General features: G+C 38.8%; 1 protein-coding gene across 11 annotated transcripts in view; it reads left to right on the top strand.

The window, feature by feature from the left end:
- MRPS28 (mitochondrial ribosomal protein S28) overlaps positions 1–26,196 on the top strand; it is a 116,366-nt gene extending 90,170 nt beyond the window's left edge. For 5 of the 11 annotated variants that reach the window (XM_025478073.3, XM_049103959.1, XM_049103957.1 and 2 more), the window contains one exon: positions 10,611–10,902. In XM_025478073.3, the coding sequence (XP_025333858.1) occupies positions 10,611–10,758 (148 nt within the window). In that variant the 3' untranslated portion in view covers positions 10,759–10,902. Of the gene's footprint in view, positions 1–9,137; positions 9,277–10,610; positions 10,903–16,668; positions 16,830–25,708 lie in introns of those variants that run through there. The other 6 variants (XR_007407167.1, XR_007407166.1, XM_025478072.3 and 3 more) reach the window with 5 other exon arrangements.
- The last annotated feature ends 690 nt before the right edge of the window (positions 26,197–26,886 follow it).

Raw genomic sequence — 26,886 nt, 5'->3', positions numbered from 1 at the left:
AGTCACAGGTAATTGAGAACTTGAGAAAAGGAAGAGGTAAAAGAATCTGTGACTCCTTTCTTACCACTTTGCAGCATTAGGCAAGTTATTTCACTTCCATGTATCTTAATTTTATGCCTGTAATAATGGGGAAGCTATCTTTCCAGAGAACTTAATTATAACCTCAAAATATCTAATAAGACAGTTCAGTTGCTATAGATCTAGTACAATGTCCCAATAGAATTGAGGAAGAGCACCAAAGGTAACAGGAAAGAAATGTTTGAAGGGTTAGTAATGGCAAAGAAGTATCAGACTTTATCATTGCTAGATGTAATTAGTGATATTTGTTATAACATATTATTTTTTTTAAATATTTTGTTTATTCATGAGAGACACAGAGAGAGAGAGAGAGAGGCAGAGACACAGGCAGAGGGAGAAACAGGCTCCATGCAGGGAGCCCGACGTGGGACTCGATCCCGGGTCCCTCAGGATCAGGCCCTGGACTGAAGGTGGTGCTAAACCGCTGAGCCGCCCGGGCTGCCCAACATATTATTTCAAATTGCTATTTTTCCTGCAAAACTAGCCTTTCTGCCACAATGTATATTTATGTATTGTAGGACAGGTATGCTTACTTGTCAATTTGAAATTGTCTAGAGCTGCACTTTGATGTGGCTTTTTAAATTTTAAATTTAAATTAATTAAGTATAATTTAGAAGTTTAGGGGACGCCTGGGTGGCTCAGTGGTTTAGCGCCTGCCTTTGACCCAGGGCATGATCCTGGAGTCCCAGGATCGAGTCCTGCGTTGGGCTTCCTGCGTAGAGCCTACTTCTCCCTCTGCCTGTGTCTCTGCCTGTCTTTCTGTGTCTCTCATGAATAAATAAATAATAAAAATCTTTTAAAAAAATTTTAGAAGTTTAGTTACTCACACTAGCCATATTTCAAGTGTTCAAACCTTATCTAAAGTTATTTGTTATCATAGAAAGTTATGTTGGGCTGTGGTGTTTGGTATTACTGATTTTTTTTTTTTGAGATCTTATTTATTTATTCACCACACACACACACACACACACACACACACACAGAGAGAGGCAGAGACATAGGCAGAGGGAGAAGCAGGCTCCATGTAGGGGGCCCGATGTGGGGCTCAATCCTGGGAATCTGGAATCGTGCCCTGAGCCAAAGGTAGATGCTCAACCACTGAGCCACCCAGGCGTCCCGGTATTACTGATATTTTAGTTAAGTTTTTATCAGTGCATTTCATTGAAAGGTAAGAACATAAATCATGTATTTTATTTATTCATGAGAGACACAGAGAGAGAGAGAAGCAGAGACATAGGCAGAGAGAGAGAGAAGCAGGCTCCATGCAGGAAGCCCAATGTGGGACTTGATCCCTGGACTCCAGGATCACACCCTGGGCCAAGTCAGGTGCTAAACCGCTAAGCCACTCAGGCGTCCCAAAAATCATGTATTTTAGATGACAAGTATAAAGAGGACTGATCTTCTACCAATGCAAGGAGTAGGCCAAAGGTTAAATTATAAAGAAGATACACTTACCACATGGAGCAGAACACAAAAATGAAATGGTGGTATTGTTTATGGTGATGTGATTTTTCTGAGACAGTGAACATTCTGAACAAAGTCAGTCTTCCATTCATTTACATAGTAATCACATTTTTGGAAATTTAGTGTATACTTTAACTTTTATTTAAAAAAACAACTTTTTATCTTTAGCAGAGCTAGTTCTAGGCTTAGATTAGTAGGTTTTCCACCCACATGGGTTGTCTAGCACAGATGTAGGGCAACTTTGTTGTGCAGAAGAGTTCTATATCTTACAGAATATCTGCATTCTACCCACCCTCTGCTAAATGTCAGCCTGATCATTGTGACCATCAAAAAGTACCTGTAAGCATTTCCAACACATTTTAGAAAAGCTGTGCTGAGCTGGGAGAGCCACTCTGGAAAACAGTATAGAAGTTCCTCAAAAAGTTGAAAATAGAGCTACCCTCTGACCCAGCAATTGGTATTTACCCCAGAGATACAAATGTAGTGATCCAAAGTGGCACCTGCACCCCAATGTTTATAGCAGCAATGTCCACAATAGCTAAACTATGGAAAGAGCCACAATGTCCATCAACAGATGAATGGATAAAGAAGATATAGTATAATAGAATATGATTCAGCCATGAAAGAAAGAAAGAAAGAAAGAAAGAAAGAAAGAAAGAAAGAAAGAAAGAAAAGAAAAGAAAAGAAAAGAAAAGAAAAGAAAAGAAAAGAAAGAAGGAAGAAAGGGAGGGAGGGAGGAAGGGAGGGAGGAAGGAAGGAGAAATGAAAAGAAAAGGAAAGGAAAGGAAAGGAAAGAAAAGAAAAGGAATCCTGCCATTTGCAACAATGTGGATGGAACTAGAGGATATTATGCTGAGTGAAATAAATCAATCAGATAAAGACAGTTATCATACGATTTTACTCATATGTGGAATTTAAGAAGCAAAACAGAAGAGCATAGGAGAAGGGAAGGAAAAATAAAACAAGATGAAATCAGAGAAGGAGACAAACCATAAGAGACTCTTAATCATAGGAAACAAACGGTTGCTAGAGGGAATGGGGTAACAGGGTGATGGACATTAAGGAAGGCGTGAGATGTAATCAGCACTGGGTGTTACAGAAGACTGATGAATCACTGACTTCTACTTCTGAAACTAATAATACATTATATGTTAATTAATTGAATTTAAATTAAAAAAAAAAAAAACCTGTGCTTTATGCTGGGCCCAATATTCAAGACTATGGGCCCATCCATCCTCTTAAAATAATCATCTTAAGCCTGTTTCTTTGTTGGATACTTTTTGTTGATTTATCTTTTTCTTCCATATTTTTAAAATTGAAAACATAATGCTACTGTGGATATGATTCTTCTTTTAACACCTGTCCTTATTCATTCCTAATAGGGTAGACTTAATTTAAGTGACCATAGATAATAATATTATTTTCTTTACTAATTTATTATGGACTTTTATATCCATGAGAAAATGAAGCTTTATGGCTTTGAGCATTAGCTCAGTGACCTTGTTCAGTGAAGTCCTGGGTTTCCTTAAGAAGCACTTTGGAAATAAATCAGAAGTAATTATTACAAGGCCATGATGTGTCCATAAAATGAAAACTCATTTCTTTTACTTCAAGAAAGATAAACAGACTTAAAATCTAGAGTGGGGCTGCTTAATCTCAGAGGTCCATGGATAGCCTTCATGTAATCTGTGAACCCCTTTCACATTGTAGCAAAATTTTGTTACAGGTATTTGTGCAATTTTGGAAGAGTTCATTGATACAGTCAAAGGAATGAGGAAAAACTAGATAAATAAAAGAATAATAAAACCCCATTATAAAAAGAAGAAATAGATTCAGGTTTAGAGAATCATGAGGGACGCCTGGGTGGCTCAACAATTAAGCATTTGCCTTCGGCTCTTGGCGTGATCCTGAAGTCCTGGGTTTGAGTCCCACATCAGGCATCCTGCATGGAGCCTGCTTCTCCCTCTGCCTCTCTCTTTGTGTCTCTCATAAATAAATAAAATCTTTAAAAATAAATAAATAAATAAAAAAGAAAATCATGAAAGGGGGCAGTTGATTAGGTTAGAGGTTAAGGCTGCTATTGAATTTAAAATGAAGCTAAAGATTGCTTCTTGGAAGAACAAATTATGAATCCATAGAAATTGTTATCTTCCTCTTCTAAGAAATGGTGTGTGCTAAATATATAAGTAGATTTGTCAGAGGCTTACCTCCATCAAAAGTTAATGAAGCAAGAGGGATAGCAGACAGGCAAAATGAGACACCTTTCCCTGCACCTCAGTCTTCCTGAGCCCCTGCCAAAAAGAGTATGAGAGTAGATAAATCACTGTGACCCTTTTGTGACTGATGGTATACGTGGCTTTCTTGTTTCTAGTTATGTTGTGGTCAGTGCTGGGAAATGCGGACCACTCAGTGTGTAGTTCTCTGAATTTCACTTGCTTTTGTTTGGAGCTGTTTTGTCTCACATCCTCATTGGAAATTCAACATTCATTTCAAAAGAAATGGTTTTCATTTTTGTAGAATATTTTTGTTATATTTTAAGAGAAGAGTGTTTATACCATGAAAATAAATAAAATTTGAATCATAACAAATATGGGAAGAACCCCCCCACCCCAATTTTCCTTCTGTCGGCATCTTTTATTGATTCAATTGTAACTGGATTAGAACTGAAAGTGCTCTTGTACTCTCCATCACCCAACGTAGAGTATCAATTTTTACTGGATTTGTGTTTATGATGATGATGGTGAGCGACAGTGATAGCTAACATTTATGAGTACTTATAAGGGCTTGGCATGAGTTGATTTCTTTCATGCTCATAAGAACCTAAGTCATGGGTATTCCCATTTTACAAATAAGGACACTGAAACAGAGATAAAGTAGCTCAGAGTTGTATATTTATGTGATAAAACTGCACATGTCTAGTCATCTGGCTCCAGAGCCCACATTCTCAATCACTACATTGCCTTCTCTGGATTTTTATACCTAGGCCAAAATCTTTGAATAAAGTGACCATTTAAAGGCTGCATAAACAATCTGGGAAAAGAGTTTACTGGCATATTCATTTTAAATCTTGTTATGTGGAACAATGGAAACCCAAATGAGAAGACTAAGCAGTATTACTGATTATCAAAGAAGTTTCACCTAGAATTATATTGGAAGAAATGGACTTCTCAGAAATACATTAGTTATTTCTTCTTCTTTTTTTAATTTAATAAAGTATTTCAAAGTTAAAGCAAGAATAAACTCCATGTTAATTGTATGGCTGCTATTTCTGTTGGAGAAGTATGCTAACCTTTCCATGTCCTGGATATTCAGTGCAAGCAAGGCAGCCTCACCCCAGACTATCAGTGAGCTTTATTCAAGCGATTCTTTTTAGATGCATTTGTCCATGATATATTCCTAACTTTTTCTTTTTTCTATCTAAATTACCCTCAGAGGCTGTTGTCACTTAGGAAAACATCTGTTACTCTTGAAGCTTGTTAATGGTGCCCACAAAGTTTTGTCAGAGGTCCTCATTTCACGGGCCTTTTGTATTTATGTAGACTATCCTGTCCTCCTGCACTTGATTGTATATTAACAAAGATAATTCTAAGCCAGATTTTTTCAAGTGGTGACGAGAGGAGCCTGAGTCAGAATCACCTAGGAAGCTTGCTAAAAAGGTTAATTCCTAAGTCCCACCCCAGATTTGCTAGCTCACTCTCAGGGTTGCTTCCCTCCATTTGCCTTTTTTATCAGTACCCCAAGGTGTTTCTGATATACTGGAAAGTGTGATATACTGTTCAGAAGGCTATATTATGTGAAGTGTGTACATGGTACTATAAGAGACAGATATGAAATCCCTGCCCCTAAGGATCTTACAGTCTGATAAAGGAGATAACACTTATATGGAATTAGCTGTACTAATACAAAGTAAAAATGAAGTACCGTAAAAGTAGAAATAGCTACTCAAGATAGCAGAAGTAAGAATTTTTTAAAGGTTCTGTTTCGTTTTATGTAGTACACAATGTGTATATTTGGATAATTCTTCTTTCAACACACATAAAGGCCTGCAGTTTGCTTTTCATCTCCATTTCCATCTCACTGGGTAATTCTCAGAATTTCCATACTTTTTAGAGATGAAGGCAAAGCTTTCATACTATTAAAAGCTACTGTATCTGAGGGACATAGTTGGTTAAACCATCTGGCTCTTGGTTTCAGCTCAGGTGGTGATCTCAGGGTTGTGAGATTGAGCCCTGCGTCCAGCTCCATCCTTATTGTGGAGTCTGCTTGAGATTCTCTTTCCCTCTCCCTCCCCCTCTCCCACTAGTTTTTTTCTTTTTCTCTTTCTCTCTAAATAAGTAAGTTTTTTTTTTAAAAAAAGCTACTGCATATAAAAATGGGGACAAACTTTTGCCTTCCATAAATTACCAACCATACTGGTCACTCATGATGTTTCTGTTTTTATTTTTTAATTGGACACTTTCATCATTAATATGACACAGAACCACTTAAACTGAGAACTTCCTTTCACTATGATACACCCAGAATTTTTGCCTCTAGTATTTGTGACATGTTCAGCTGTATTTATGAAAAGTCACCGTTCATCTCCTCATGATTAGTTTATAATCTACCTATAAATACTCCTAAAAATAAGTAAAAAGAAATAAGCCAACAATTAACAATGGAAAAAAGAAAGCTAACTTTTATTAACCGCTATATGCTAGGCACAGTGCCAGGCAGATTTCAGAGAGGTTAAGTAAATGTACCAGTCTACACAGCTGCTAAAGCCAAGAAAATAGAAATTCTAGATAATCTGTGACCTGGTAGCTTTTATCAGCAAGTGTCATGTTAATTTATTGACAGATGTTTGAGTACCTGCTGCATTGGTTCTAGAAGGATAGAGAGAGAAATAATAGTGCCAGATCTTGGGGGAGCATACAGGCTAATGAGAAATCAGAGACTTATATAGATAACCAATACAAGTATGTGAGGGGCACTAACATTTCCAGTCACGTGGTAAGCATTTTCAACATATTATTTCATTTAACCTTCACAGTGAACCTGGAATCACCATTGTTGTAGATGAGGAAATTGTGGTTCAGAGAAAGCAAGTTACACAGGGTTACCCAACTAGTAAATAGTAGGGCTCAGATTTGCATCCAAGACTCTTCATTCCGACAAGGAGAATGTCAAGGTTCTCAGGAGCTGCATTTGATGTATTCATTCTATCTGGACCTTAAGATTATCTATCAATGGATAGATGATAAGTTCAAGCAGTGCTGGCAATAGAAGCAAAGGTACAGAGGGAATGAAGTATGTGGGAATGAACATTAGGCCAAGATATGGAACCCATCCTGAGAAGCAAGTAGAAACATGAGCTCTGAGAAGATCACGTTGGACCTCAAGCTTCAGCTAAGGGGTAACGAGACTTGAAGGGTTAAGTTCAAGAAATATCTGTTAAAGAAATGAACTAAACTTGCTAAGTGGATGTTGCAGGAAAGGCGGGGAGGAGAGGTCAACACAAATCAAAGCTGATTTAATGAATTAACTGTGTGTCATGCTGTGAGGACAAATGAAAGAATCTATTAGAACATAGGTTACAGCTCCAAGTAATACAGAAAATAGTGTTCAGGGCAGCCCGGGTGGTGCAGCAGTTTAGCATGGCATTCGGCCCCGGGGCGCGTGATCCTGGAGACCTGGGATCAAGTCCCACGTTGGGCTCCCTGTGTGGACCCTGCTTCTCCCTCTGCCTGTGTCTCTCTTTCTCTCATGAATGGATAAGTAAAATCTTTAATAAAAAAAAGTGGGGAAAAAAAAGAAAAAATAGTGTTTAGCTTTATCTTGTTGATGCACTAACCTCCTTTTCCGAGTGGTTAATTCATATAGGGTATGTCCTATAATTACTGTTTTCTAAGACTATACAGCTATGCCTCAATATTCTAAGATATCCCTTTATTTTTTAAACAAAGATAATAAGATCTGTGCTGTCAAATACACACTCATGTCTATGTACATGTAAATACACATGTAGAAGGACAAGAAAATATGACTGATTTCATTATTCTGCAGTTTTACAAAAGAAAGTTTACTTCTGTAATCAGAAAGAAAAATATGTTTTTTAAGAAATGAAATAGCCTTCATGTTTACTTGATGGAGCATATGTAAATTCCTTTAGAATACCTAGTCAAACATTGTGTGGAGACTGTTCATCAGATGATCTACAAAAATCCTTTTCCAGTGACTTTTTTTGAGAACTGTGTTTCTTTACCTTCCATTTATATAAAATTACTTAATCTTAAAATTAACTTAGAATACTCAAAAGTGCACAGGCATACCTCAGAGATAGTGCAGACTTAGTTCCAGACCACCACAATGAAGCAAATATTGCAATAAAGCAAGTCAAATGAACTCTTTGGTTTCCCAGCACATATAAAAGTTATGTTTACACTGTAAACACTTTAGCCCATTAAGGGTGCAACAATAGCATTATTTCTAAAAGAGCAAGGTACAATTCTCCCTTGAACGATGCGGTGGTTAGAAGCATTAACCCCCATGTAGTCGAAAATCTTGTATAATTTTTGACTCCCCAGAAACTTAGCTACAAATAGCCCGTGGTTGGCAGGAAGCCTCAATGATAATATAGTTAATTAATGTGTATTTGAATGTTATGTGTATTATATACTATATTCTTATAAAGTAAGCTAAAGAAAATGTCATTGGGATGCATGGGTGGCTCAGTCGATTAAGTGTCGAACTCTTGATTTTCGCTTGGGTGGTAATTACAGGGAGGTGAGATTGCAGAGCCCCACCTCTGGCTCCTTTCTGGGTATGGAGTCTACTTAAGATTCTTTCTCTTCCTCTATCTCTGCCCCTCCCCTGCTTGCACTAGCACTTTCTCTAAAAAAGCAAAACAAAATAAAAGGAAAATGTTATTGAGAAAATCATAAGGAAGAGAAAATACATTTATAGTACTGTACTATATATATTGGGGAAAAATCCACATATAAGTGAACCTGGGGAGTTCAAACCCTACCCAAAGGTTATTAACTGCATATACTTTGATTAAAAAATACTTTATGGCTATTGGGACTACAGCAAAATAAAAAGCTTTTGCATGGTGAAGGAAATCAGCAACAAAACAAAAAGACAACCTTGTGACTGGGAAAAGACATTTGCAAATGATATATCTGAGAAGGGTTAATATCCAGAACATGTAAAGAACTTAACAACTCAACACCAAACCAAACCAAACAAAACAAAAAATCCAAGATAATTTGATTTTAAAATGGGTAGAGGACCTGAACAGACATTTTTCCAAAGAAGGCATAGAAGCGATAAACAGATCATCAGGAAAATGTAAATCAAAACCATAATAAGATGTCAGTTGATACTTGTCACGGCTTGTATCAAAAAGATAAAAAATGACAAGTAATTTTGGTGAGGATGTGGAGAAAAAGGAGCCCTCATATGATAGAAATGTAGAAAACAATATGGAGTTTCCAACATTAAATATAGAAGTACCATATAATCCAGTAATTCCACTACTGGATGTTTACCCAAAGAAAATGAAAACCCTAATTGGAAAAAAATATATACACCTACCTATATGTTTATTGCAGCATTATTTACAGTGGCCATGATATGGAAGCAGCCCAAGTGTCCATCAATAAAGCAATGGATAAAGAAGATGTGGTGGGTGTATGTATTAATGGATGGACCCAAATATGGACAGACCTAGAAAGTATTATGCTAAATTCAGTAAGTCAGAGAGACAAATACCACATGATTTCACTTATACTTGGAATCTAGAAAACAATACAAATGAAGATAAAGCAGAAACAAACCCGTAATACAGAGAACAAACTCATGGTTGCCAGAGTGGAGGTGGTGGGAACGGGCAAAATGGGTAAAAGGGAGTGAAAGGTACAGGCTTCCATTTATGGAATGAATGAGTCCTGGAGATAAAAGACATAGGGAATATAGCCAAAGGTATGTAGCATTGTATGATGACAGATGGTAGCTACACGTCTTGGGAGTTAGCATTGTCAAATCACTATGTTGTACACCTGAAACTAATGTGACATTGTGTGTCAACTACACTTCAATTAAAAAAAATTGTTTAATTAAAAAAATACTTTATTGCTAAAAACTGCTAACCATCATCTCAGCTTTCAACAAGTTGTAATCACTAATCACAGATCACTATAACAAATATAATAATAGTGACAAAGTTTGAAATATTGTGCAAATTATCTAAACGTGACAAAGAGACACAAAGTGAGCAAATGCTGTTGGAAAGATGGTGGCAATACACTCATTTGACACAGGGTTGCCACAAAACTTCAATTTGTAAAAAACGTAAAATTTGCAAAGTACAAAGTGAAGCACAATGAAACAAAGTATGCCTTGTATATTTAGATCTTTAAAGATTTTTGGATTTCAATCTATAGCAATATTTGCACTCTCCTGCACCCTTTCATAATTTTGGTATTACACTCTTAAAATACTTGATTGAGGAAGAAGGCAAATGAGTCTAAGTTTTCATTTGGTATTATAAAATACGACTTTATTGACCAAGTGAACCATCAGGCGTGTTATGGCTATCATTATACTTAATTACAGGGCAGTCAAGCCCCAACACTAAACATTTAGACTTTTTTCCATTTTGCTTTTGTAAAATTTCCTTTACTTTAAAAGAAGATTCTAACTTTTGAAGAAAAAATATGTATCTGAAAATCGTTTTTTCCCTTGATATCACTCTCTGATTTAAAAAAAAAAAATGAATGACATATTAAAATAAATGTCAGTTTCAAGAATTGACTTGTTTGCATTTTAGTTTGGGCTATGTTTTTATTTTGGTTATAAAATCTTTAAAAGTCCCCTTAAGATGAAAATTCTGATACAACTAAATTATTTTTCTGTCAAAAACAACTATATCTCAGATACTACTATAAAGTTCTTTTTAATAAATGATGTATTAACTTCTTTATTTTGAGCCACCACATTTAAAATTAGAATTTGAGTTTTCCTTTAAACTAGTTGTTCATACTGTGATATGCCAAATTCATGGAATTGTTTTTCTTACTATTTAGGAAATACCAGAAAGGAACCAGAGTCCGGCTGCGACTGTTAGATCTCGAACTTACGTCTAGGTTCCTGGGAGCGACCACAGATACAACTATACTTGAGGCGGATGCGATTCTCTTAGGAATCCAGGAGAGTAAAGACACAAAATCATAAGAGGAACATCATGAATAAGAAACAGACTTTGCTTAGTGCATTCCTTTTTGTTGTTGTTGAACCTACATATTCATCGAGAATGCAATTAGAAAATTGTGAATAAATGATTGAAAGAAGACATAATAAAGGAAAGCCATAATTACAGCTGTTATTCATTAGAATTTTTTTTAGTTGTTTCTCCCCTCCTCCCTCCTTTTACACCCACTTTCCTTTGTTGAGGTAATATAAACTGTTCCTAGGAATTCTGTTTTTCAATAAATATGTTTTTTTGTTTTTTTTTTAAAGATTTTATTTATTTATTCATGAGAGAGAGAGAGGCAGAGGTAGAAGCAGGCCCCCACACAGGGAGCCTGACATGGGACTCGATCCCGGGACTCCAGGATCATGCCCTGGTCCGAAGGCAGGTGCTAAACTGCTGACCCGCCCAGGGATCCTCTCAATAAATGTTTTGAGTGCTTGCTGTGTGCATGGCACGATTCGGAACAGGAGTATACAGACTAGACAAAATTGCTTGCTTTGGGGAAATAGAAAATAAATGGGTAAAATATCTAGTATGTTAGACAGTGATATGTGCTAGGGACAAAGTAAAATAGAGCAGGGAAAGCAGAGGATCTGAATAGACATCTTTCCAAAAAAGCCATACAGGTGGCCGAGCAGGTACATGAGAAGATGCTCGGCATCACTAATCATTAGAGAAATGTAAGGTGTAACCCACAGTGAGATCACCTCAAACCTATTAAAATGGCTGTTATCAAGAAGATAAGAAATAACAAGTGCTGGTGAGGATGTGGAGAAAAGGGAATCTTCCTGCATGTTTGGTGGGAATTTAAATTGCTGCAACTACTATGGAAAGCAGTATGGGGTTCCCTCAAAAGTTTAGAAGTGGAAATACCATATGATCTAGTGATTTCTCTTCTGGGTATTTACCTGAAGAAAACAAAACTACTAAATTGAAAAGGTAGCTGAACCCCCATGTTCTTTGCAACAGTATTTACAGTAGTCAAGATGTGGAAGCAACATAAGTGTCCATCAATGGATGAATAAAGAAAATGTGGTGTGTGTTTACATATATAAAAAAAATTAAGCCGGGATCCCTGGGTGGTGCAGCGGTTTGGTGCCTGCCTTTGGCCCAGGGCGCGATCCTGGAGACCCGGGATCGAATCCCACGTCGGGCTCCCGGTGAATGGAGCCTGCTTCTCCCTCTGCCTGTGTCTCTGCCTCTCTCTCTCTCTGTGTGACTATCATGAATAAATAAATTTAAAAAAAATAAAAATAAAAATATTAAGCCATAAAAAAGGAAATCTTGGTATTTGCAACAACATGGATGGACCTTGGAGGTATGCTAAAGAAATAATAAGAAAAATAAGAGGGACGCCTGGGTGGCTCAGTGATTAAGTGTCTGCCTTCTGCTCAGGGAGTGATCCTGGAGTCCCCGGGGTCGAGTCCCACATTGGGCTCCCTGCATGGAGCCTGCTTCTCCCTCTGCCTGTGCCTGTGCCTGCCTGCCTTTCTCTCTCTCTCTCTCTCTCTCTCTCTCTCTCTCTCTCTCTCTCTGTCTCTCATGAATACATAAATAAAGTTTTTAAAAAAGATAGTATTTTATCTTATATGTGGAATCTGGAAAAAAAAAAAAAACACTGATGGATACAGAGAACAGATTAGTGGTTGCCAGAGGTGAGAGTAGGGTGTGCAGAATGAGTGAAGGGAGTGGAAAAAATACGTACTTCACACTTTAAGCTATAGAATAAGTCATGGGATGTAATATTCAGCACGGTGGCTCCAGTTAGTAATATTGTATGTTTGAAAGTTGCTAAGAGAGTAGATCTCAAAACTTTTCATCACAGACAAGAGATTTTGTAGCTATGGTGATATTAACTAGACTTATTTTACTGATCATTTTGCAGGAAATATCTATATTGTACACTTGAAACTAATATGTTAACTGTATCTCTAAAAAAGTAAAGCAAGTAGTGGGATTGTGAGGTGTCAGTGAGAAACTGAAATTTAAGTTTAGTGTCAATGGAAATCCTCACAGAAAAATCTGCTTTTTTGTAATATATAATTTCTATTTTAACACTGATAGACTATTTAGAAAAAGCTCTTGGGGCACCTGAGTGGTTCAGTCATTTAGGCATCCAACTCTTGGTTTCAACTCAGGTCATGGTCTCAGGGTTCTGGGATTGAGCCCCGCCATCGGGCTCCATGCTCAGTGAGGAGTCTACTTGAGATTCTCTCCCTCTCCCCGTCCCTATGCTCACATGTGCACCCGCACTCTCTCTCAAATATAAAATCTTAAAAGAAAAAGCTCTTCTAAAAACTTACCTTTTTGACACATGACATTGTATCAATTTCAAATGCGCAACATAATGATTCAATATTTGTGTATGTTGAGACATGACCACCACAATAAGTCTGGTTAATATCTGTCACCTTACATAGTTTCTAGGAATTCACTTTTGAATAATATTTGAAGGAAATGGAACTAGCACATGAATCTCTGGGAAAGAGAATTCTGATAGAGGAAATGGCTAGTGCAAAGGCCCTGAAGCAGGACTGTGCCTGTACAGCTTAAGGAACAGGGAGGAAGTCATTGTAGCTGAGTGTAAGAGGAGTAGGAGATGAACCTGGAGGGTAGAAGAGACCTTGTAGGTCTTGGTATGGACTTTGGCCTTTATTTACTCTGAGCTGAAGGGTCTTTGAGAAGTCTAAGCAGAGGAAGGATATACTCTCACATAATAGCAGGATACTGAGTAGAATGAAGATGAACAGCAACAGCAAGATCTATGGGGAGACTTGCGGGTAATCCAGATGAGAGGTGATGGCAGCTTGCGTGAGTGTGGTAGCAATCTGGATGTATTTTGAAAGTGGAGACCGTGGTATTTCCTAACACTGGATATGGATTATGAGATAAAGAGAGCAGTGAGGGATGATAGCAACATGTTTGGCCTGGGCAACTGGAAGAATGGAATTGCTGATAAACAAGATAGGGAAAAGCAGGAGGGACTATCAAGAGCTCAGTTTTGAATATTTTTAAAAAATATTTTATCTATTTATTAGAGTAAGAGAGCATGAGTGGGGTAGGGGGATTGGAGAGGAAAGGCAGAGAGAGAAGCAGACTCCCCACTGAGAAGACAGCCAGACTTGAGGCTCAACCCCAGGACCCTGAGATCATGACCTGAGCAGAAGGCAGCCATTTGACCAACTGGTGCCCCCAGTTTTGAATAGGTGCCTCCAGTACCTATTCGGTACTATTAGGTACCGATTACCTAATCGGTAAATCCAACTTACCTATTAGTCATCTAAGTGGAGATGTTCTGAGGCAGTTGGCTATATGGGTTTGGAGTTCATGGGAGAGGTCTGGATGGAAAATAGAAACTTATACATCACAAACATTCTCTCATATTTCACAATCTGTGTAGCTCAAGAATCCAGGCGCTCTGACCAGGCACTTTTGTGCTTTGTGGCATCAATTGAGTCCCTCAGAGGTATCTAGCTGGCTGGTCTAGGAGGGTCCAGACAGATTGACTCCCTCATCTGGTATTTTGGCAAGGTTGGCTCTGTGACCAGAGCACCTATGTGCAGCTTTTGTAGCATGGTATGTGTCAGGGTAGTCAGCCAGTGGTGGCTGGCTTTTCCCAAAGTGAACATTCCAGAAGAGTTGGAAAGAAACTACATGGCCTTTTCTACCTAGCCTGGGAAATCATGCCTCGTCACTTCACTCGCTGGGTTATAAACAAGTTAATAGGCCAGCCTGGATTCAAGAGGGAAGGAATGAGCTTCCACTTCTTAATGGATGCACGGCGGTGTCACACTGTAGGAAGCCACACAGGATGAGAGAGATCTTTGGAAGATGATTGACCACATCCCTCTATGGCTCACACCCAATAATAACCACCACCTCCAAAAAGGTCAGATCCGAATTATAAATGCCTTTTACTCTTTGTCCTCCCTGCTCGCTTCACTTGTATGCTCAATTGAACACTTTTTCAAAATCTTTGAGGCTTCAGTCCAGTGACCTTCAGTTTTTCACTCTTAACCATCTCCTTCATGTTCACACTATCCTAGCTTTAAAGTCCAGGGTGCATGCCATGATTATTTCCTTGCAAATCAAGTCTTCTTAAGTCCTGTCACCTTGCTCCCTCCTTTTCTTAGCTGGCAAAACTCTAACCTTAATTCACTCTGTCAACCTCACATCTGCACCTGAGGAGTTCACCGTTTCAGGAGAAATGTGCAACCATATTGATTGGTATTGCTTTAAATCTGGAATTCCAGATTTACATACCAAACGAACATACACATCTTCACTCCCAACGCCTCACTAGGACTGCAATAAGGAGTGGTGGTTGGGTGGGTGACAGAAGGACAGGCACATGAGAACACCTCACACACAAAAACCTCAAGTAGAAAATCAGGGAAAGACAACAGCAATAAAACTTTGCAGTCTAGAAAGTAAATGGATGAAAAGCAATTAATTTAGAACAGAGAGAGACAAATTCTGTGCTGGCAGTGGGGAAGGTGGAGAACCAACCTGCTTTACTGCAGAATCCTCAGGATGTTCAGTAAGTGGCAGTCCTGGGTACTTACAGATCTGGGAGTGAATTGGGGGAGGGGCAAATGACAAAATAAGGAAGACTGGGTAAAAGCTATTTGCGAAATAACGCAGATTCCTTTTTCACTCTCTTCCAATGATGCAACCGCCTGCCTCCACCCAAAGTGACTTTCTCCAATGTCAACAGAAGTCTGGCAATTTCGTGTTTAGATTCTGCTGTCTTTATGGGAGAGGATGAAGGTGAATGTGTGTTACAGAGGCAGGCAGAGTTGGGTGTAAAGGAGTAAGGTGAATGCACATCCGCGAACGCACCAAACCAGACTATTTCACTGTACCCTGAGATGTGAAAGGCAAGAGGAGTGTTGTCTCAGTTGTAGAGGAGGTATGGTCAAGAAAGAAGCTATACCCTCTGATGCTTCCGATCCTACGACCAGACCCTATATTCATTCCTGTTTTCAAAGGCTCATCACCAGAAAATGCCTTCTCATCTCTTATGACTACCAGTCTAAAAGCTAGTTGTTGGTTTTTTAAAGATTATATTTATTCATGAGAGACACACAGAGAGAGGCAGAGACACAGGCAGAGGGAGAAGCAGGCTCCCTATGGGGATCCTGATCCAGAACTTGATCCCAGGACCCCAGGATCACAACCTGAGTCAGAGGCAAATGCTCAACCACTGAGCCACTCAGGTGCCCCTAAAGGCTAGTTTTTAATCACTTAAGTTCCCAGTTATACCGGGTTGAATGGTGCCTCCCCCAAAATTCATGTCTGTTCAAGACCTGCTCATGAAGGTGATATTTTTTGAAATAGTCTGTGGATGTAATCAAGTTAAGATGAAGTCATGCTGGATTAAAAGTGGGTCCTAAATGTAATATGACCGTTCTTCTTATAAGAAGAGGCAAATTTGGACACAGAGACACAGAAACACGGGGAGAATGTCATGTGACAACTAAGGCAGAGATTGTAGTTAGGCTATCACCAGCTAAGGAATGCCAAGAATTCCTGGCAACCACTAGAAACTAGGAGAAAGGTATGAAAACAGATTCTCCGGCTGAGGTCCCAAAAAGGGAACAACCCAATGACACTTTGATTTCAGACTTCTGACCTCCCAAACTGTGAGAGAATGAAGTTCTGTTGTTTTAAGTCACCCAATTTGCGGTAACATGTAATGGCAGCCCTAGGAAACTGATACTCCAAGCACATATGAGAAGCTGGATGCCAGGCACTAATTTCCCAGCCTCACTCAGAGAAAGCTATACAGTGCTCCTATGCTTTGACCCCACGATCCTATTGACAGCCTGTATTGTACCTCTAGTTCCTCTGCTCCATGTAACATTCTTTCTTGCTTCACTCCTTTATAGAGCATGTCCTCCATTTGCAGCCTTGATGAAAATCTCCATGAGGATCTTAACCTAGAGAATCAGTCCCCGCCACCATCAGTCACCTAATTAAAATCACCCAGGTTGAGATGTCCAAGAAAATCAGTTTTCAGTGGACAATCTTTGTTCCTTCCATACTAAAGTAAGTATTTGAATCAAGTCAATGCTCTTTTTATAAGTCAGCTAACCGTGCCAAACAAGTGAACAGAAAAACTCTCTCATAGCATTTGTGTCGGCTCAGGTCCTCTGGGAAGCAGACGCTAAGAGTAGGAAGGGAAAAAGGCCCTGTGAGGGATAAAGGGTGAAGAGGCAAGATTTTATAGATCTTAAGGCAAGATTTGGTTGTGTAGACATCTATATATTCCTTAGCAGCTGATATCTCTCTGATTAATCGAGAGATTATGTCTTTGATCAATAAAACTTTAAAAGAATTTTCTCTAATATCGACCATGGTACATCCTTAGCAAAATAGTAGATTATATTTTCTGTTTTCCTGAAATTCTTTTTAAATACTAAACCTGACCTATACTGGGGAAAGCATTTTGTGTAGAATTTATATAGATGGAGAGATGCGAGGGAGAAAGGTGACAGCAATAGAAACAGTATGCAGAATATGTGGTGATTTGGCATGTTTGCTAATGCTGGTGTGAACTGACTGCACAGAGATTTTGTGGTGGAAGGGGGAGGCAAGACACCACAGGAGAGGCCATGGGCACGGAGGGGTTTGGAGAACGTAGGAGAATAACTTCGTGCCTCTGTCTATCGCTCTGCGATAGAAGTGAAGACTAGTGTTTTGTCCCAATATGCAAGTAAATCCTGCTCAGACCCTAGGACAGGCCCTGTCTTTCATCTGGAGGGACACGGAGTTGGAATAGGAAATCGACCCTACAAACAGGACCTTACAGAGGGGAGGGAGAAAACCTAACTTTGTCTGGACCTTGACTTGGAGCCATCTAGATATGCTTGAGGGAACACTGGGGAAAGCAGAAACTGATCTCTGCCTTGAGGCAGGAGGGCAGAAACAAAGTCAAAACAGACCCTAGGGTCCTGGAAGGATAAGCAAGCCCTATCTAATTAGCCAAAGCTCTGTGTCTGTTTCCCTTAAAAACCATGGAAACCATAGAGTCTTCCTTGCACATGACAGTCTTTTCTCAAGTGGTCATCCAGTCCACACTATAAACACCCATGACAGGTTACTTCCTACCTCCTGAGGCAGGCTTATAGAGAATGATTTAGAAGACAACCAGTGTAAAGTTCATTCACCTCACATCAGTAAGTCTTTAATTTCTGGTCTGCCAGAGGATCAAACTTTATAATCACTCTCCTTTTTGCTTTTTGTGGGATGTCTTCTCTGGTTTTTCTAGTTCTTGCTCCCTACCTATCAAGTAACATTTAAGTTAGAGTATGTGGAAGCTGATTATAATATCCATTTGATAGATTTTCCAGGACCTTTTTTGGTCCATCGGTCATTTCAAATTTCATTAACACCTGCACCAGAGGGTGAATGGGAAAGGGAAAGGTGTTAAACAAAGATAGAAATGACTAATGGACCAGACTTCTTCTTTTTTTCTTTTTAAACAAAATTACAGGCATGGAATTACCCTAAATTGTCATCCATTTTGTGGTTCTGTTTGGAAATTTACTAGTATATTGGGCATCACTAAATATATCTAAAAGATAGTTAGGCAGTAACATAACTCAGACATACCATTATTCCTGAGCAATAAGCTTGCAGCATTTACCCACAGTCCTTGTCTCAGCTGCCTGCCTGAGTGGAATTCCCACTCCTTTTGGTATGGTTTTGAGAGTTGGGACATCATCTTTATCTATTGGCTTCTGTGGTATTTACTGCATCTAAAATGAAAGATTTTGCATTTAAATGTTGCCTGGAAAAGACACAATATCTTGCTTTCTTGTATTCATTCATTCAAAGTAATTATTGCTGTCACGGTCTCATGTGCATTGTTTCCAAACCATAATGATTTGAGACTTATAGAGCATGGTAAAAGAGTTGAATTGTTTTTTCAAGCAGGCAATTTTGTGAAGCAAATGGTAGTAATCTGAGCCACTTCTTGGTTTCTAAAGATTTCATCTGTCCGCAGGATGATTTCAGGATCCATACAGTTCCTTACCTGGAGGTTAAAATCCTATGTTCAAAATCCCATTTTTCCATTTCCCACATGTAGAATGCAGGTGTGAGAATGTAAAATAAGTCAGGTTCATTCACAGAGTTTCCTACATCCTTTGGCTCAGAGCATCTCTGAGTTCTTTGTAATTAGTTTAAAAGAAACATGGGGGGAAAGTTAAAGTCTTTTCAAATAAACTGTATGTTTCCCTTAGGAATTTATACTAAAATGTGTATTTATTTTTAAAAACCAAATGATATGAATATAAGAAATGCAATACTGGGTCAGCCCAATGGTCTAACCAGCTGTGGTTTCAAAGTTTCATAGTATTCCATTAATGTTGGCCTCAGAAGTTTGGGGATTTGTTTCAAACTCCCTGGGCTTTTTTTAATATGCAAATCTGTATTTACCATTCATAGGTTAATCTAAACCTTTCCTGAATTTACTTATATCTTCAATGTACATCAACTAAAGAAACAAGCTCCCCAATGGCAAGGGTACTACACCTTATCAATCCTGAGCTGATAGCAAGGGTTTTACTTTACTACAGGGCAGTGAAGAAATGAGATGAGTAATGCAATCTATCACAGTTATCTTCTTGGTCATACCTATTTACATCCCTGCCACATGCAAAATTCACTCAGTCCCATCCTATGACACTGTCTTCCACCCCCTAAATGCTCATTTAATCATGATATCTGCCAGAAGTCCAGGATCCTGTGATCCTTTTTTCCCTAAGGATTTTATTTATTTATTTGCAGAGAGAGAGAGAGAGAGAGAGAGAGCACAGCAGGGGGAGTGGGAGAAGCAGGCTCCTCAGAACAAGGAGCGCCACACAGAGCTCCATCTAAGGACCCTGGGATCATGACCTGAGTTGAAGGCAGACGTGCCTTCAGATGCCCCACCAAGAAAGAAAACTCTTAAATTGATTGCTTAACCAACTGAGCCACCGAGGCACCCATTGGATCTTGTGATCCTCATCAGTATAGGTCAGCTTCGTATTTAAAAATAATTATAGGGGGCACCTGGGTGGCTCAGTGGTTGAGCATCTGCCTTTGACTCAGGTCGTGATCCCGGAGTTCTGGGATTGAGTCCCGCATCGGGCTCCCCACAGGGAGCCTGCTTCTCCCTCTGCCCATGTCTCTGCCTCTCTCATGAATAAATAGATAAAGCTTTATAAATAAATAAATAGATAAATAAAATTATAGGGATATATGGAAAATATAATCTACTATTTTTCTTTTTAAGATTTTATTTATTTATTCATGAGAGACACACACACACAGAGAGAGAGGTAGAGACACAGGCAGAGGGAGAAGCAGGCTCCATGCAGGGAGCCCGACATGGGACTCGATCCTGGGACTCCAGGATCACACCCCGGGCCGAAGGCAGGCACTAAACCACTGAGCCACCCAGGGATCCCCAATCTACTATTTTTCTAATGATATAGCATAAGCCGGTATCTATTAGAGAAAATTCTTTAAAAATTTTATCTATCAAAAACATTGCAAACTCTTGAATAATTAGAGCAAGCTCAGCTGCTAGGGAATATGCAAATGTCTACCCAACCAAATCTTGCCTATAAAACTCTAAAATGTATTACTCAGTTGCCTGTCCTCAAAACATTTCCTGCTTTTTAAAATAGAGAATACTGAACAGGATTTAAAGCTTTCCTTGATGACTCAGGGCTACTATTATGGAAAACAATTTCATAATGATGTGATTTCCTAAAGATTTTTAAGGTGGGTAGAGCGGCTTGCTCCTTTGAATGGCCCCAGAACTTGGCAAAATTTTTTTTTAACTCGTTACCTATCACCTCCCTTTGCATATCAGCTGATACTTTTTGCTTCTGTTGTACCTGCTTCTAGTACTTCCCTTGCTGCTCTTAATTGGTGTTACTCTAATTTGGGATTATATCCTAATTGACTCTCAACAAGTCTTCTTTTTTAGTTTTTCTGCCTTAAACATTTCTACCACCTCTTTTCTCTGCTGTCAGCTGCCACTTTTATTGGTGTCTGTATGCTTTTCTGTGCCTAACTTAAAAGCTTGTTTTATACTAGCTTCTGGGAGAGAATTGAGAATCATTGGGTAAATCTGTAGAAATGTGCATGAATTTTGCGATATCTGTTTTCTATTTTGGAGCCTTTTGTCCATTATTCTCAGAACTATGGCCGAGTTTCAGATGTTAAAAGTTGTGTTCAATCTATCACTGAAATGAAAGGTTTTAGAAAGAAAAATAAGAAAATAGACTATTTAAAAAATCAGTTTTAAGACTGTCCTGATAAAATTTCCTAGACCTTGAGTATCTAAACAAAATGATAGATGAAAGGATGGTGGGATTCATTGATTGTTTCTGCTTTGAAGCCAATGAGTGCTCTTTCCTATTCAATTGTAAGTATCTCCAAGAAAGGAATTGTTTTTTTACTCATTTTTGTATCTTCTGTGCCCAACAGTGTCCAACACATAGAAAATATTCATCAATATTTGTTGGGAGTAATTTGCTTGATCCAGCGGCCATAATTACAAAAGATTATCTGTCAGTAAGAGAAAGATTAATTGTTCTGCAATTCTGCTGCCTCAGGTAGAAAGCAGACATCTTTAGCAATGAGATAAGCCCAGATCTCCTAAATGACCTCCCATTTCTCTCTTCCTGTCTTCCAGTCTTCACACCCAACTCCTCATCTCTACCGCCACCCCAGGATTTCTGAGTAATGGTGTTTCACCACTTTGGTTTAGAGCTTTGAACAAAAATTAAAAAGTTGTGCTACATGAACAGATTTTATGCATACAGATTTCAAATATCTGAGTCTGGTTCATATCTCCTGGTAATTTTATAGCAAAAAGCTGGTTGCTGAGCCCGTGTCTACACGTTTAGCATTTTGCTGACCTACAGGGAAGGAGCAGGAGGTGACTATGTGTATGACTTGAAAGGATGCCTCATTATTTTATGTTAACTGTGATCTTTTATTTCTCTGTTCGTACAAACATTAGAGTATTCACTATATTCACTGCAGCCAAGAAAGAATTTCTTGAGTCTAAAGACTGTGGGCAGTTTGAGGAAACCAAAGAAGGGAATGCACAGAATTCCATTTTCCTTCTTTTAGCCTTCTGGTTTTTTCACAAACTGCGTGCAGGTTTTACAGCCTACCAGTGCCCACTGCTTTCCTGCCTCTGAGTTCTTTTCCTTCCATCACTCATAGATATTGTTCACCCAAATGTTAATAGGCAGCTTTTTCCTCAAGGATGCTGGAAAGATGGTTATATTGAAGCTAAACATTTAGCTCCCTGTCCAGTACCACAAAGAGTAGACCAGGGGTGCATCTTAATCAAATTTGTCCTCACAAAGAGAGAATCTCTGCATTTTGGCTTGAGAACCACTCATATGCCCCCGTTCTCATAGTAAATCATGGCTTGTTAAACTTTTTTTTCCATGTATATACACAAAACAGTGTCACTCAAACAGAGTGAAAAATCACATTGTCCACTCAGTAAAACTTCCATCAATTTCATCTGTTTCTTCTAGCCCAAGCCCCACAGATTAAACTGTGACATCACAGGTGAAATATTTCTATTTACCTAAGGATGAAAACACAAGCAATGGAAACTATGACAGAGGCCCAGCTAGACTCAAGCTCCTAACATTGGGCAGCCCTCTTATGTATGTTTTCATGGGAAAGTTCTAGGGATTTATTCGTTTAGTTACTTATTAGGACTTAAGAATAGACAAGTAGAACTGCTATTTGCTCTGTCCACTCCCAGTTATAGTTAAAACAGCAACAGTGATTTAAAAAACATTTTCAACAGTCATCTATACTTTATTAGCACCAATATAAGCTCTATGCTGGAAGCTACTCATTTTTCTGACCTCCAGTTCAGCTTAATGAGGCTGATTCCCCAAAGAATAGATAAGTGAAGGCACCGGTACACCTTGTTTTTGTGGACTTGAAAGTGACATTAATTATAAGTCATCACTTTCAGATGGATATTCTGGCCTCAGAATTTTTTTTCCCAGTGGAATAGCATTCAAAGATAAAATTTCTGTCTGGCAAAGGTAACACCTATCTAGATCTAAACCTATTACCCTTGTTATCGTGACACACAAAGTACAAAAGTATATAATTATCTTAGATTTATTAACTCCATGTTTCTGATATTTTTTAGTCCTTTGTTTTTTCTTTTAAACGTTTTTTATAAAAGATATTTGTTTATTTATTTAGAGAGTGAGCATGAGCAGAGGGAAGGGCAGAGAGAGAGGGAGAGAGAATCTCAGCAATGTGGGGCTCGACCTCGAGATCTGGAGATCATGACTTGAGTATAAATCAAGAATCGGATGCTTAACCAACTGAGCCACTGAGGTGCCCCTAGTTAGTTCTTTATGATGCGTTGCCTCTGTGTAACCTTTCAAAGATCTTGTCTAAAAGGCACGAGAAGTATTATGAATTTTTTAAAAATGACATTTTTTGCAGTACTTTTAGTATATTGAGGTTATATTAAAAGCCAGGAATATATATATATATATATATATATATGAATATATATATATATATATATATATATATATATATTACATTCCCCCATCCTTAAAGCAGGTATTTCTCAAATAATGACTAAAGGATTGTTAAGTTCATTTGTATCCTATCGCAGTCTACTTTTATATGAATTTTATTTACTAATTTAAAATATTCATTTTTAAGGATTTATATCCTAACTCCAGGAGAAAACGAGTAACTTATAAAAGCTCTACTTTCAATTAAATCAACTGCTGAGTCAGAGATTTATTTGTGCAATAGAAACCCTTCTACCTGACTCCTTTGGGACCCGAGTAATCTGGGTATATAAGCACCCAGATATTCCAGAAACCTTGTCTCCACTGACCTCATGTTACTGAGACTGCAGAATATCCCAGTGTAGCCTGTGCCTGGAAATGCTTCTAGCCAACCTCTCTCTACCTCCCCACCTCTCTTATCCCACTTCCTGCCTCCATGTCATTCAAGCCCCAGACAGTCTGGCTTAACCAGCTTTCCGGGTAGGCAGGACTCACTACAGGCATTTCCATTGTAAGAAGTGCTTAAAGGAAACAAATAGAATAAGCAGCAAACGGTAATATATTTCACAAGCGGGTATTATATTTTCGATTTTTCTTCTGACTTGTTGGATTTCTTTCCAGTTTGTCCTGGTTTTTTCATTTTGATTTGCCCATGTTTTAATAGTCTCAAAATAGCTTATCTTGAAATCTTGCCTTCCGTTTTGTATAGAACTCAGAAGGAGAATGGCGCCTTTCTGAAAAGCCAAATAGCTTTGTGTCATATTGTAACAAACAGAACCTTTACTTGGGAGCAAAGTATCACCATAGTTAAATGCTCTCCAGATGCCTGCTTTGCCACCAGAGTGTAAACAGATATTTTCCAGTCTGTATTTACCTCTTCAAAATGCAGCCCTTAAAAAAAGGGGTGGAGCATGAAGAGGCTCTCGCCTCTAAATATGGACAATCTGTATATCCCTCTATTTAAGGTGACTAAGAAGGATTAGAATCTGGCCTGTCATTCTGGAAACTCTATTGATCGGCTTGACAGTGTGAAAGTTTGTCTGGACTGTGTGGGGGGAGGTTGCAATCCCTGGATGCATTCTTGCTCCCGAGAGGCTTCCAGGGAGAGAGAATGACAAGTGAGAAACAAGTAGAAGAGCGTTTAAATGTTTAAATTAGCATAATTAAGTATTGGGGATCATCTCTGATAATATGTCAATTCTATAAATCCTTAGAGCTCTCCACTATGGACTTTCCAGGAGCTCCTTTAAAGACACTGTGGACGTAACATTTCATCTAGCACCATTTCGGGGCTGAGGAGTAAAAGGGTGAACACAGCCCTGGTCTCCCTGAGCTTACACTTCAGTGGGGAAACAGATACTATACACTTACTCTCAAAAATAAATACATAAGCAAAAATTTGCTAAAGTTCCAGAAAGAAAAACTCAGTCTACATGGGAATGTAACTTGGTTTAGATCAGAGGAATCAGGGAGAAGTTGGGGATGGAACAAGCAGAGGGGTCAGACATCTAGTTAGAAACACTGACATGATGTGAAGACCCAGAAGTGTGTGATAATTTGGGCAGTTGCAAGGACTAAAGAAAATGCTAATATGCAGAGGTGTCAGGACCATCATGGGGCTAAGTCAACAATGATGGTTTTACAAATTGGACAACTTTGAAACTGCTTCTTTGAAGACAATGAAAAAATTTTAAATTTAATTTTTTAATTTGTTAGTTAAATTAATTTAAATCAGTGCAATAAAATTACCACTTGGTTAGAGATAACCTAAAAATACTTGTGTGAGCTGTGTTCCCTAGGGATTGAGTTCAAGTGCAAGTAAGAGAAAAGCCAAAAACAGTGGCTAAAGCCACAGAGTGGCTTCCTTTTCTCACACAAGGATGAAGCTAACCAGTGGCTGACTGTGGATGACCCAGAGTCTCTGCGATTTTCTTGGCCCTTGCCTCATGACGACAAGGTGGCTACTTGGGCTCCAGTGTCAGTCACTATCTCAACTTCACAGGGAGTGACAGGAGTCAGGTGTGTGTCAGGAAAGCAAAATCTTGGAATTCGTTAACAGACTTCACATGAATATTATTGGTCAGAAGAGTGTCATATGGCCATTCCAAGTTGCCAGAAAAGAGGAAAGTGTTTTTCAAGCTGGGAATCAAAATTGCTTACTGTTAATAAGGAAAAAGGGTGAGTATGGATGTTGGATGGGCAATTCGTTGTCCTTGCAACTTAAAGTTTTTTAGCCTATTCTGTGGTTGAAAATGCTTTTTTCCCCTTGTCCGTGCAAATGATTTTGTTACATGTGTTTTCTTTTTTACTTATTTTTTCAAAGATTTTTAAAAAGATTTATTTATTTTAGAGAAAGACAGAGAGTGCATGGAGGGGCAGAGGGAGAGGGAGAAGAAGAGAAACAGACTCCCCACTGAGCAGGAAGCCCAACGCCAGGCTCCATCCCACAACCCATGAGATCATGGCCTGCACCAAAATCAAGAATAGGATGCTCAACCGACTGAGCCACCCAGATGCCCCTTGTTGCATATGTTTTAATAAATCATGACTTTGGGGAACGTGTCCTTCATCCCTTATATGCTGAAGAAGTCTGTTGTAATATTAACTGCAGTTAAACCAAAATGAATCTTCTTATGATGAATGCATTTGATTGACATTTGTGTTTAACACAGATTTGTTTCACTTAGGGCTGTATCTTGCCTATTCCATAAACTGGAGCATCTGATCTGTTCTGCTCCCCTGTTAAAAGGGAGACAGTCATGTGTTGGCTTCTGTAGCCTGTCTGTTGTGGTTTGGGGGTGAAAGAAAACCAAGAAATAAACTTTCTAAATGATTTAATCAGTCCAAGATGTATACCACTTTCAGATCATCTATTGTACTTGTGTTTTAGAACTCTAGATTAGCTTTTCCCATCAGTATTTTCTGAGATCCTCATTATTTAACATCCTCCTAGATTGAACTTAAGGAGCCAAGGAAATGATTGGGTATGAATGGTAAAAAGCATGAAGTGGGTGTAGCTCAACCAGGCATCTGGATTGCCATGACTTACATCTTCATGTATTATTATAGCTATTGTTGGCGTACATGGTTCTGTATGGTTTTTGGCACATTTTGTGCTGACAGTGCCCCTTTAGCACATACCCACATATGGGTATGTGTGATAGCTAGCCTATATGATAGCCCCCAATTATCTCTACTTTCTTATATTCCCATTCTCATATAGTCCCTTCCCACATTGTGTCAAAGGTTGGTTTAAGTGACCAATAGCATAGATACTATTGCCTAGGACATAAAAGACAATTGTGGCTTCTGCTTGCTATCTTGGATGGATCACTCATTCTGGGAAAAGCTGGCTGCCATGCTGTAAAGACACATAGGCAACCCTGTGTGGAGGCCCATGTGATGAGTGAATAAAGCCTAGTGTGAACCTCAGCAAAGAACCAAGATGTTCTGCTATCAGCCGTGGGAATGGGCCAGCTGGGAAGCAGACCCCCAGCCCCAGTCAAGCCATCAGATGACAGAAGCTCA

Source organism: Canis lupus, chromosome 29, assembly GCF_003254725.2.
Source record: "Canis lupus dingo isolate Sandy chromosome 29, ASM325472v2, whole genome shotgun sequence".
NCBI classification, from domain to species: domain Eukaryota; kingdom Metazoa; phylum Chordata; class Mammalia; order Carnivora; family Canidae; genus Canis; species Canis lupus.
Note: the sequence above shows the minus strand (reverse complement) of the source record. Positions and strands in the feature narration are given on the sequence as shown.